Source organism: Microtus ochrogaster, chromosome X (assembly GCF_000317375.1).
Source record: "Microtus ochrogaster isolate Prairie Vole_2 chromosome X, MicOch1.0, whole genome shotgun sequence".
Taxonomy (NCBI): Eukaryota; Metazoa; Chordata; class Mammalia; order Rodentia; family Cricetidae; genus Microtus; species Microtus ochrogaster.
In genome coordinates this window covers 4,595,076-4,609,535 of record NC_022026.1, presented here as the reverse complement: position 1 = coordinate 4,609,535, position 14,460 = coordinate 4,595,076, and the positions used below count along the sequence as shown (strand labels likewise).

The following is a 14,460-nucleotide window of genomic DNA, read 5'->3' as shown; positions in this document are numbered from 1 at the left end:
TCTCTCTCTCTCTCTCTCTCTCTCTCTCTCTGTGTGTGTGTGTGTGTGTGTGTGTGTGTGTGTGTGTGTGTGTGTGTTGGGAAAGAATACCTGCAAACACCATGGCTGGCAATGAAATAATCCTCATGAGGCAAAAAGGAAATAAAGTTCAACATGACTTTATTAACTGGTATTGGTTCCAATTTCTTCCCTGAACAGTTTATTTTTAACATATTTAAACATAGTACAATGTCTCAAAAAAGTTTCCTGTGACAATTTATCACAATGAAGCTTAAGGCATAACTATGTCAAAACTCCTTTGCAATGCACATGTCTTTTGCAAAGTACCTGTTACTTCTTTCATAAGAATAGGTTCTACTGGCTGGGAAACAGTGCTCAGGAGTCTGAGAAGTATCTGGGACCTCTGAGGGGTTCAGGTGATACCTGGCCCTACAGATAGCAAAGATCACAAAATTATTAATTATATCCATTCCCATCTTTCCAGGCAGAAACATGTATACATGTCTGTTATTGAAGAGAAAAGAATGTATATTTATTATTCCTGTTTCCCCCAGTGCCATATGTAATCACAAGGACCTCATAACCTCTATATGCTACTATTCACATTAGTGATGTTCTCACTTTTATTTATTTTTTTTCAGTGTGGGCCACAACTTAGAAAATGACACTGCCCACATTGGGCTTTTATTCTCACATTAATTAACCTAAACATAATAACCCTACACCAGTCATGACCAAAGGCCCACCTCCTGGGTGATTCTATATATTATCACATTAGGTACCGAGATTAATCATCACAATGATGCCTCCCATCAACTTGACACAAAAATATAATGATTTTTAAGACATAACATTGCAACATCCCTTGTTCCAAGTCTCATTGTCATATCACAATGCAAAACTATTCACTCCATCTTCAAAAGTACCCATTATTTTTAACACTTTCAGCACTGTTAAAAGTGTATGTAGAGAGCAGCTTTTGATACTTAGGCGATCTCCCAACTGTGAACTACTATAACTTTAAAAAACTAGTTATATAGATCCAATATACAATGGCACAAATAACTTTACTAGTCCACGGAAGAAGAATCAAGCTAGAACAAGAAAATAGTAAACCAAATCAAGACCAAACCACCAAAAGAGCATTCTCTCCACCATGCTAGGGTTTTAAAAGAAAGGATTGTGGCTTGTTTTTATGTCAATTTGACACAATCCAGCGTGATCTGAGAGAAGGGAACCTCAACTGAGACAATAACTCCATAAAATTTTTATCTAGGCAAGACTATAGGTCCTTTACTTAATTAGTGATTAATGTTGGTAGTCCTGGGTTCTGATCATGGGCTACTGGTCTTAAGTTCTATAAGAAATCAGGCAGACCAAGCCACTAAGAGCAAGTCAATAAGAAGCAGTTCTCCATGGCTTCTGCACCAGCTCCTGCCTCTACATTTCTATACTATATGAATTCTTATCACAATTTCCTTCAGTGATGGCGTTTTGCATGAAAATGGCTCCTATAGGCTCACAGGAAATGACATTATTTGAAAATATTAGGAAATATGGCCTTGTTAAAATAGGTATAGCCTTGTTGGAGGAAATGTGTCACTGTGAGCAGGTTATGAGGCTCTAGTAGAAGTTGTGCTCACAAAAACAAAGAACAGTGGAAGTAATTTAAAAATATGTGCAGTTTTTTGATAAATCCATGCTTTAAATGAAGTCTGATTCTCAACTGTAGTAGTTTTGTCTTCTGATGAGGACTGTTTTCTTTGGTTTCATATATTTGAGAACAAAGGTGACATGATGCAAATTCTGATGTCAAATCAATTTTGTTGTTTGTTTTAAATGTAGCGTAATTCCACTTCAGAAAAATTAGGAAGGGGAGAAGCTAAGTAGTGCCTCAACTTGATCTACCAGGCTTTGCTGACGCTTATGTGAGGCCTTGCCCTTTCTGAGAATTGGATGGGGGTAGAAGGGAACTGGAGAAGAGTGGGGATAAACTGATTGATATGTAAAATAAAAATTTGGAAACATACTAAAAGATAAATAAACTTCAAGAAAATTCCATGAAATCTTATTATTTGTATGGCCATTTAGTTTCATATATATGAATGCACAAAACTATGACATTATTTTACCATTTTGGTATAAATCATTTCTTAAATACTGTGCATATACCTATAGAAGCACAGATGATACATATGACTTTAATAGCCCACTTTAATAATTTTATTAGTATATTGATTATTCAAAAATAATGAATTTTGTTATGACCTTACTCTTCTATATACAATGTACACTGATTATATTCACTCTCTCATTTATTTGTTTTATGTTCTCATTGGTCTCCTTATACTCTCATGTTTTTCTCTGCTTTAAAAATGTACATTTATTCTATGAGATAAGCCAAGCAATATTTGTCTTTTGGGGTCTTGGGGCTTTTCCAAGTACCCTTACATGGAATGTTACATTTTTTGCAAGCTCAATTATTAAGTACACAGTTCAGTATACTTAAATATCAATATAACATACAGTGAAAATCTAGAACTCTGTCATATGACACTATTGAAGTTGTATATATGGATATATTATTAATTTACATATTGAAATAATATGTTAAATTCTTCATTATTATTTAAGAACATAATGTTTTGAGAGCAGTCATCTTAATTGTGTTTCACTACCCTAGTGACTAATATGGCCCAAGTGTGGGTTTTGACTGTGTGCCTCATGGGGTACACCTTTTACCTTATTCATGGCCCAGATGAAACTTTAGTCTAACCTGAGGAAGTTCTTTACATGAGAAACTTGTTTACATTGGCAGGTGCCTTGTGGTTTCTCTGACCTGTGCATTGTTTATACCAATTTGATGATGAGTCCCATGCTGGAAACAGAAACTGGACTTTATTTTCTTCTCCATCAAGGGTTGAGAAAATTTCCTACTGCAGAAGCATTTAGTTATTCAAGTCACAGTGGCTGCTTGCAATTATCAGATTCTGCTTTCTTTTGCCTTTATCGTTTTTTCCCACCTAGCTATATTCTGTCCTGCCATAGACCAAAGCACTTTTTTTTATTCACCAATTGTAATAAAACATATTGACAGCATACAAAGAGACTTCCCATATCATCCCCTTTTTTGTCTAATTAAAAAGGAAGGTTCAAACTTTATCTTTATAAAATTGCATACAACAAAACATATATCAAGCAACAATTATAGTTATTTTTATTTTATTTGTATTTAGCAAAACTAAAGAAAATATTCTATCATCTATCCTATATTTGTGAGTCTAAAGTCTTATATTTAATGAGTCAATTATTATAAATAAAGAAAACTATAATTATAACTATCTAGTCTTCAACTCTATTCAAGACCCGAGAAGGGTATGTTACCTAAGTAAACATGATGTGCATTGCAAGCAATTTCCAAAACTCTAGGAATTACAGAGACATCTGACTGTTGAGACAGTCATGCAAAGTTCTTCTGTAATGTTGGAGCATCCATCTTCTGCCTATAGATAAGCCCATGTTATATGGCAGACTTTTCAATGAAGCAGGAAGTTTTAAAAACTGTCTGACCTATATTGGCAGTTTGTCAGTCATTTCTGTCTATATCATGTAGAATATCTGGCAGAATCTTCCATGAAGCAGGAACCCTGCAGGACTGTCCCATCTTGTTTAGGCAAGTTTCACAGTCATTTTTCAGTAGGTCCTGCATCTGCAGCTTATGCAGCATACAATCAAGCTTTCTAGGCAAGAGCAGGTTCTCGGCCAAATGGCAAGCCTTGCAACAAAGTATACAAAATACATAACCAGCTTTTTCAATGCCCATAATCCTCTTGAAGTAATTTAGCACTGCTAGAAACAGATTTGTCTCACCTTCAAGACAAGTCTAAGTTCTTAAAGCATTTTAAATGCAATAATTTGAAGGTCTTTGAAATTTTTGAAGATTACCTATCTATTTGAAATATATCTTTGCATATTTAGAAAACCTAACTAGAATGTCTATAATTTTAACTATTATAGATGACTATTAATTTGTATTTCTTAAATATATGTCAATTTTTTAATGAGCTGTATAACCATAATACCTTAAACAAGTATATATATAATAGCAAAATTTACCTTAAATTTGTATCAATAAATCAAAATCCATATCAATGTAATGTATTTTGAGATCAACAGATGTTTTTTGGATTAAAATAGATTTGATAATCTACCTTTTTTCATCACTTTTGTATCATATCCCTCTTTTTTCTTTAGAGGGAGATTGACTATGACCATTAGTCATTTATAACAATGCCCCCTTTAAATGGGAACAAAAATATAAATACTTAGTAATTTGGACATAGTTTTCTATACTATTTCTTGCTGATTGGAGGTGTTGGTACTCTTATGAGAATCCTGAGAAAATTTATAATTACAATTAAATCCTGTCTGTGGAATTGTGTCATATCAGTCAGCTGTCTTTAAGCTGTTCTGAATATTGGATCCCCTGGACCTTCATACCCATAGAGAAATCTCACAGCCTTTTACTTGATCAAACCATATTAGCCTGTAAGAAATCTGTAGCTTTTTATCTTCTGCATAAACAAAAGCAAAACCTCTTTTCCAAAGTAATATATATTTAGTCCCAATTTTTTATGTCAAGATACCATTATCTTCGTTTAGCTTAGCAGCTCCTACAATCAAATGTTTCTCTGCAGTTACTTTATTAACAGTCAAAAATCAAAGAAAACAGAATAGTATACATAATTCAGACTCTGGGTATTTTCCATATGGCTTTTAATATTACTTTTACTTTATCTTTAAAGATCTTGTTTTATTTGTTAAAACTATTCCTTTTCATAATGATTTATACCACTTTTCCTCTCTCTCCTAAGCCTAAGTACATTTTTTAAACACACTGTTACACCTGTTTAGGGTTATTTTGTCTGAATCTGCCTTTATTATGTATTTGTAATTTTTTGATCACTATTTTAAACTGGTAAGTGGGCTAGGCAAATGACTAGGACCAAAGCAGCTACTTTGACTGCTGGTTATGTCCTTTATGACTTTTCAAAATGGTGGAGGTAGCAGTGAGCATCATGCTTAGCCACCTGTCCATACTCTCATCAGGTAGAATGCAGTCGGCCCACAGAAGTTTTTTGTCTATATGAACAAAAGTTAAATCCACCACACAGCTCTGATTAGCCTCTCTGTACCAATGCATATGTGAGACTGTAAAAACCTGCCATGCCACATAGCTCTTGGTGGCTGCTGCCTAACACCATCTTATAGGTAGCTGTTTGACAACATGTCACTGTGCTGCTGCTGCTGGCGTGAGACCATGAAACTAGGAAGCCCAGTACAGCTCCATTTACGTGCATTTAGAACTTTTTAAAGCTTTCTTAGGCCCTATTTCCATAGTAAAGTATGACTATATTGGGATTCCTCTAGTATTACCTTTATATGTTCTTCTGAAGTAATTGTTTCTGCTTTGCATTTGTTTGTATTCTAAGAGTCAGGAAAATTTATGAAATCTGAGCAACTTTACATAGATAATACATAATCATTTGCATAACTCCAAAGTCTCACATTGGTACACCATTTGTAACTAGAGGGTTCTATCCCACCTACCAGCTCCAAAATAACCACTCTGAGGCTTAATATCAATTATTAACTGTTTGACCTATTAGTCCAGAATATTATTAACTAGCTCTTACAAGTTAAATTAACCTATTTCTGTTATTCTATATTTTACCATGAGGCTTATGGTTTGTTACTTCACATCTTGCTTCCCCAGTGGCCTCGGATGTCTCCCAGATTCTGTTTTCTTTTTCCTTGTATCTGTTTTGATTTCCACCATGACTATATTCTATCTTGCCATAGGCCAAAGTAGCTTCGTTATTGACCAATGGTAATAAAACATATTCATTGTATACAGAATGGCATCCAACACCAGGGAGAGATTATAGGAATATATATAAGAAAAGGGACTAGTGTTATATGTTTTAAGGGAATTGCCTGCATGATCCATTTGAAGAAAAAAGTGAAATTAAAAGGTGCTTCAATTATGCCATCACAATATGTAAAAGAGATATCTCTAATTTCTCTCTTTGGTAGTTGATCAATGCCTTTTGTATACAATGGTGTACACAAAACTTCAGTGTACTATTTCTGCTACACACGGCTTTAAATGATTGGTTTTCTTTATATACTAGAAATTACTTTTACTCAAACACCTATTCATGGAAATTTGAGTTGTTTTTATATTTTTTCTTCATTTTTCACTACTGCAATATGAGAATATCTACTTTTCTTTTACTGTATATCAGACCAAAAATTTTGAGCCAGACGGTGGCTGTGAAAGCCTTTAATCCCAGCACTAGGGAGGAAGAAACAGGCGGATCTCTGTGAATTTGAGGCCAGACCAGAGATTTTGAAGAAAAATGGTATTGATTGGCAGTGCCAAATTCATCAATTGTTCAATAGAATAGAAAGACCACATACCTTGATTTTTATATGCCTATACCTAGTTAGTACCTAAACCTTTATACTGAGTAAAGCATAAGAAACATGATATTATATACTCTGATTATGAACTATTTATAAAGTATTTGATTATGGTAAGAAATTAAGTTCAATTGTACTGAAAATAAAATATATGAAATCAAGTAAATTTTCTCTCAGGCTGGAAAATATTTGAACTTTCAAATTAAATAGAATCATTTATTATGGTAAGAAGACATAGACATCAAAGATGGAAGATAGCCTTGGTGTGGAATATTAGATAAGGATATGGTATATTTGTTTATGCTATGAAACATGTTTAATGATACAAAGATGTGTTGAATTCTTGTGTGTTGAATTGTTTAATTCTCTAAAAATGTGTTTAATTTTCCTGTTTGAAACACCTGATTGGTCTAATGAATAAGTGTATGCCCAATATTCTAGGCAGAAGAGGGAAAGCTGGAGCTGACAAGCAGAGAGAATAAATACAATGGAAAATGAGAAAAAGGGAGGAGTAAGAAAAGAAGGAGAGGAGAATGCTGTAGGCCAGTCACGCAGCCACACAACTAGATACAACATAAGAAAGATATAGAAGATATGCACAAATAGAGAAAGGAAAAAGCTCAGTTATTAAAGTTTAATTTAAATACAATTTAAGTTAAAAAAAACTGGCTAGCCTGGCGATGGTGGCGCACGCCTTTAATCCCAGCACTCGGGAGGCAGAGGCAGGTGGATCTCTGTGAGTTCGAGGCCAGCCTGGTCTACAGAGCTAGTTCCAGGACAGGCTCCAAAGCCACAGAGAAACCCTGTCTCGAAAAACCAAAAAAAAAAAAACAAGCCAAGATAAGGCCAGGCATTCACAAGAATATGTCTCTGTGTATTTATTTGGGAGCTGTATGGTAGGTCCCTAAAAAGGGGAAAAAAAGTGAAATAACTATACCACTTTGAGTGACCAAAAGCATGCGAATTATAGAAAGAACAAATTGTAGAATGTATATTAAATTGGATGGTTTTATTTTATTTTTTTGATACTGTAGGGGGGAAAGTAAGGATTAAGAAGGTTTTATCCTTAGTAGGAGCTGAAAGTGGAAGGCTATGGTCACTGTCAAATTGGCTTTTCTCAGTAAGGAAATGAATCTTATGAATGGATACTTGAGGTTCAATGAGTTTGAAATAATCACAACTAAAGAAGTAAACCTCTGTTACAATACATAGTTTTATAAGACTTTGTTCTAATGAGTTTACAAATAAAAAAAGGATAAAACACTTGGTAAAGTGTGACTAGATTGGGGGTCCTCTAATATTACCTTTACATGTTATTCTGAAGTAATAGTTTCTGCTTTGAATCAGAAAAATTCATGGAATTTGAGCAACTTTTCATAAATACTACATAATCATTTGCATAATTAAATTATTTTTCCTTTGTAGTTGATAAGTAATACAAAGAACCACTAATTTGAATAAACCTTTGTATGCCATGGAAAACAATTGTGTAAATTTTTCTCACATACCTTTGTGACAGCGTAAATGAGAAAAACAGTGCAAAGGTTTAAAGCTTTATTGTAGTAAGAGTTTTAGTCTATGTTCAGTTGGCAACACTGTTCTGGGTTTGTGATGAGGCCAAACATCATTATGAATTAGAGCTATTTAATTTATGGTGGTGAGAAAATGGAGGGTGACACTGGATAAATTGAATATATAAACCTACCTCCCTTTTCAAATTTTGATTCTATCAGATGGATCAAACCACTGTTTAGGTAAAACTTTACATTGAAATAGTTGGTTATTTCTAATGACTAAGAAATAAGCACCTATTTCATATCTTTCTCTTAGGTTTTTATATAGTTTGTGTTTCCCTTGTCTATTGACATATTTTTTCACTGAATTATGTTTCTGTCTTCAAATTTTCTGTCTTTATAGGTACAACAGTAATATTGGATTGCTACTTATGCTAATGGATTCATTCTAATGAGCTACATCAGAAATAAGTACTTCTAAATGTTATAGTTTCAATGGAAAATATTCCTCACAGGTTTTGTGTTTTAATAGTTGTTCCATAGTTGTTAGTGATGTTTTTTTTTTTTCAGATTGTGCACATTAGGAAAGTTTGAGATGCAAGAAGCATCTAACTGGCATGATATCCATTGTTTATTGCCTGCTATGATGCATTATGTACTTTCAAACTATAATTGGAAGTAAATCCCATATCCCTTTAAATGATTCTTTATATATTTTGTTTCAGAGATGAAAAATGTGACTAACATAGCAATCAATTTCCAATTCAGACCTATTAGAATTCTGGAATTTAGGGTGAGAATATATACATAATTCAATCCATAGCACTTCTAAATATCTATACCTATCATGCATATCTTTATATCTCTATAATTCATATATCTATATATATATATCTATGTCTATATGTATCTATCATCAATCAATATCAATTCTATGTATCTCTCTATATGTGCATGGATATAGATATGTATCTTATTTGCTACTTGAAGTACTAAATCTTTGGATTAAGACTACCTCACTTTGTAAATTTTATCCAATATATTGTACTAAAGGATTTGATTCCTAGGACTGGAGATTACCAATTGTCTTAAATAACCAATTGCTTGTTTCTTTTCCTTCTACGAAGTGGAAATATAATACCTACTAAATGTAGGTATATAGATGCTATAATTATTGCATGGAAGAACATTCAAAACACAATTCAAAGAATACAAGTTTCCATTTATTAATCAAAATATTTTCTCCTCAAACGTAACCAGAAAAACATGAAAAACTTTTAAGAAGAATTTGGCCTGAAAAGTCATGGAATAAATCACATGTTTATTGAAGTGCTCATATTTCAAACATATATCCCATAGTCTTGATTTTGGATTTATCCAGGACAATTAGCTCCACTCATTATCTCTACAGTTTAACAAATTAAAATGTTTTTTAGCTAAAATCAAATAATCTATAAATATGTTTCAATATATCAGAAGCATTAAATGATAATTCATCTCTTAATTTATTATAGTAATTTCACCTATCATTCTGTGTTTCATACAAAAAATTAGTTTATAAAAAAATAGAAGTATAACTAACAACACATTAATTTGATTCCAAGAACTAAAATTTCAGTTCACTGTACATAATTTCAATAAAATTAGAATCATTGTGGTTTAGTTGGGATAACATGTCTTTTCTTCTGACTAATAAACTTTATATACTGTAATCATATTTTGAGTATCCGTTTATAATAAAAAAGAGTGGCTTTTTTATTATAATAGGGATAGGAATACTGTGAATATAGCCCATTATAGTTTTTTATTATAAAAGCAACAAAAAGCTCATTTTAGCTATTGATTTAGATAACATGAATATAATCTGCAATTTGCACATCTTCAAATTCATGGAGTGTCTGTTTTTAATGAACTGTAGGCAAAAAAACATTGGCAAAATATTCAAAGACAATAATTTCAAGAACCTTATTGTACTATATTATACAATATTATATATTATCTATTATTGTATAACAAATTGTCCACCATTTAACAGTTGTGAGATGTGAACAGTTAGTTAGAGGACAATTTTAGTGGCTCAGAAAGCTATGTACAATTGTGATGGTTTTTTGTCTGATGTTCTTTCAAATAACTCCATGAACTATGTTATTTTAGGGAGAAGTCTCAATAGTTATCTGCATACTGCTCTGTCTAAGGATCCAAAGGGGTTTCCCAACAGATTGGCACACCAATATGTCTGACTACATCCCCATAAAACCTGAGAAAGCTTGGAAAGTTATTGTAGACACACACACACAAAACAAAGTTTAGCTGCATTTTTGGTTTTGGCTGGAAGTGTGCAGAAGCTTCCTTAAGAGAGGTCTTTCTGATTCAGTGGTAGCAGAAAAATAAAAAATAAAGCAAAATGATGTGTGGTTTCAAAATGGTGCCATCCTAGTTTGCTGGCACAAACAGCAATGATTCTTTCAGGGGGTCTAGTAATGGGGAATTTAAAAAGGTTTTGTGAGCAGAGTGCTACAGCTTACTTAATGGCAACATAGATCCTCTGAGTATTTAAAAATGAGGTGATGTGCATGGCTCTCAGAGGCAGCAAACATGCTTCCATCATATTGGACTAGGTGGAGCAAGCAGGCAGGGCCTTGTTACCTCTAGTCACTACCACTTAGCATAACAAGGTGATTCTGGTCAGAAAAAGATTACAGATACACAATAAGACACAATAAGGGAGATTTAGATGAAAAAGACTTCTATATGGGTCATAGTGTTGGATAAATGTATGTATACTTGGGAGAGAGAAGAAAAAGAGTATAGTTATAAAAAGAAGCAAATAGTTTCTTAACAAAATAAAATGAAGTCTTTAAAGAGACAGAGTACAGTCAATCATAGATTAAAAGGAGTAAAGAAAAATAAGCCATGTAAAGATGGAAAATACACAAAAAGTCTGTATCATGTATATTATTATGTTTTCTTTGAAATTTTTGACTGTGAAGGAGCTAAGTACAAAGAAACACTTCATTGTATGGACTGGAAGCTAAACCCACCTTTATATTTTTATATCTTTATTTCAAAATTTGGGTCTAATAATATGTTGCTTTGGGAAAGTGGTCCTTCTTTTGTTTCCACAGAGGATGAGGACCTGTGGAATCCTTCCTTACTAATTTGGTTTGATGGACCGAGATCCCCTGAAAGGTCATTATAAACATCTTCAAAAGTTACTTTGCCCAACAAAAAGCAGGAAACAGTTTGAAGAATACTATGCCAAAATTCCCTAAATGACTGTTTATAAAAGTTTGTTTACATTTAAAGGGGGTTATGCTATTGAGATTTGCATTGGGATGGATAGTTTTGGTCTATTGATAGAAACTTTAGGTCACTTTTATCATATGTATATTTGTGCTCTTCCTTCATGTATTGTGTTTTTGCAGCTCCTTTAAAAATGAAATGTATAATTAAGAAATATAGGTTAATAGATAGTGATCTATAATAGTTTAGCTTGTAGTCATGTTAGACTTTCTAGATGTACAGAGATGTGTTTCAGATGGATAGGCATTCTTCAAACCTTTCAAAGACTACAGAATATGGTATTAAAAATGTTTTAAGAATTTATACTTTTTATGAAAGTGAGACAGATCTGTTCCTGGCAGTACCAATCTACTTCAAGAGGATGATGGACATTTAAAAGACTCCTTATGGAGTTTGTTAGACATTTGGGCAAGAAACTGCTCTTGTTTGGACTGCATGATGTTATGCTTTATGAACTTGGTATTCATGACCCACAAAAAAATAACTGTTGAAGTTGCCTAAAGAAGGTGAGACAGTCCTTTGGGGTTATTACTTCATGAAATAATCTTCCAGACATTCTGCAAGACACAAATAAAGGTGACTAGCAAATGGCAATATAGGCAGAACTCTCTTTTAAATTTCCTACTTCATGGAAAAGACTACCAGATACTATTGGCCAGTAGTTTGAAGATGGGTATCTGAAATGTAACAGAAGAACTTTGGATGATTGTTCAGGCAGAGAGATGTTTCTAGAGTTTTTGAAGTTGTAGGAGGAAGGCCCGCTTGTTCGTCTCCCCACCCAGCTAGCTTAGCCCCGAAATAACCACACAATAACTGTATTAATTAAATTAATTAAATCACTGCTTGGCCCATTCACTCTAGCTTCTTATTGGCTAACTCTTACAGCTTAATTTAACCCATTTATATTAATCTTTAAATCATGGTCTATCAACAAAGATTCAGCACATCTATCTCTGGCGGTGGATCCATGGCATCTCCCTGAATCTGCCTTTTTCCTTCCATAATTCAGTTCTGTATTCTCCACCTACCTAAGTTCTGCCCTATCAATAGGCCAATGAAGTTTATTTATTCATTAATGGAAATCACCACAGATGGAGGGGACTCCCACATCACTAGGCCGCTTGTTAGTCCTGGCCTCTCAGAACAGAAATTATCACACAGGAACTGTTTTAATTAAATCACTTCTTGTCCCATTAGCTCTAGCTTCTTATTGGCTAATTCTTACATCTTAATTTAACCAATTTCTATTAATTTGTATAACACCACATGGCAGTGGCTTACTGGCAAAGATTTGGAATGTCTATCTCTGGTGGCAGATCCATGGCGTCTCCCTGACTCTACCTTCTTCCTCCCAGAATTCAGCTCTGTCTTCCCTGCCTAAGTTCTGTTCTATCAACAGGCTAAGGTGATGGAGGAAGGTCATTGGTTAAATAAAGAAACTGCCTTGGCCCTGATAGGACAGAAAATTAGGTAGGCGGAATAAACAGAACAGAATGCTGGGAGGAAGAGGAAGTGAGCTCAGATGCTATTTCTTCTCCTCTCTGGGGCAGATGCGATAAAGCTCCAACCCAGGATAGACTTAGGCTAGAATCTTTCCAGTAAGCACACCTTGGTGCTACACACATTAATAGAAATGGGCCAGGCAGTGTTTAAATGAATACAGTTTGTGTTTTGTTATTTCGGGGCATAAACGAGCCAGGCGGCTGGGAGCAGGGCGGCAGGAATGCAACCTGTAGCTCCTTCAACACTAAGGCAGTCTGTTTATTCCTTAATGGAAATCACTACACACAAAGGGGACTCCCACATCAGGAAGTTGATGGAGAAGCTTAACTAATCACATCTGGTTAGGGTGTGGCTGCCAGGAGCCCAGGTAGAAAAACCCAGAGATGTAGGCTCTTTCTCTCCCTCCCCCCACCCCCTGCGGTGCTCACTGGACTATTTTGGATTTTGGACCTCCCACTCTTATAGCATGAGTTCCCCCTTTTTCAATTATTAAATTATAACTGTTGTTCTTGAGCTGGTCTGTTTTTTTATTGTACCAACCGAATACGCCAACAACTTGTTGCCTGAACTTGGGGCCACTGCGGCTTCCCTCCAGCTCACTCCTGGCAGCCTCCACAAGCACCGGACCCCGAGCACTTCCAGGTGCATGTGCCCTGTCCCACACCATACCATAGGCTTTGGGTCCAGCCACCGCTGCTGCTCCGCAAGAGCGAAAAACTATTGAGCAGCCGAACATATTCACAGAGCACACAGTCTGTGATTTTAACTTCTTGATTTGAGTATATTTTTCAGTTTTTTCGTTTTCATTCAGCCATATAAAACCAAGGACTTGGATTCAGGTGTACCTGGTCACCTACTGGCAGGCAGCAGCGGCTGCCAGGAATGAGCTGAGGGAAGCCGGAGGGGTAGTCTACATCTGCGGTGGCAGTACGCATAAATGGCGTGAGGCTCTGGAGCCTGATTGAACCACAGGTAAGATTATTTTAAATTTAAAAAGGGAAATATGTCAGACAATCTAACTATCCAAGGTTTCCATAGCCTTTTCACTTATACCATGTGTGAGGTCTTACAAGACGCATATGACATCCCTTTTACATGGCTATTTCTAGGATTCACCCTTTTTCTTGTATTTTATAGTTTTTTCATAATATGGTTTGACAATAGAAAAATGATGCAGTCTTTACAGACTGAATCCGGGATTCTTAGAAAAGAAGTTGAAATTCTAAGGAAGGGCAAGACCATCTTAATTAACAATTTTCATTCGGCTGAGGCAATTTTAAAAACAATTCAGATTGATGCCAACCTCTTCAAGAAAGAGATTGGAGTTCTCAAGGAGGAGACTAGAGATTTGTTTAATATGACTTGGTCAACTGAGCTAATTTTGGAAAAGCTAGTCTAATAGAAATTAATTTAAGGAGAGATTCAGCGCCCTGGAGAAGGAAACGCCTGATTTGGCACATAAAATCCAGTGCATGAAATGGCTGCTGAAACATTATTTGAGAGGATTCACACTGATGAATGTATTAACCAGACTCTGTCAAAGGGGTATGGCCAATTGACTGATAGAATGTCCCTCCAAGAAGGTAATATACATGCCATGAGGATTATGTCCAAGGATGAGATATTATCTCTAATGGACAGACCTCATACCTTA

At 34.8% G+C, this 14,460-nt stretch overlaps 1 protein-coding gene across 1 annotated transcript in view; it reads left to right on the top strand.

Annotated features, from left to right (window-relative positions):
- Positions 1-13,771, top strand: part of LOC101991854 (testis-expressed protein 13C-1) — a 20,047-nt gene extending 6,276 nt beyond the window's left edge. The window contains exon 3 of the mRNA XM_005358451.1: positions 13,618-13,771. Within this exon, the coding sequence (XP_005358508.1) occupies positions 13,618-13,771 (154 nt within the window). The remainder of the gene's footprint in view (positions 1-13,617) is intronic.
- Positions 13,772-14,460: the final 689 nt, after the last annotated feature.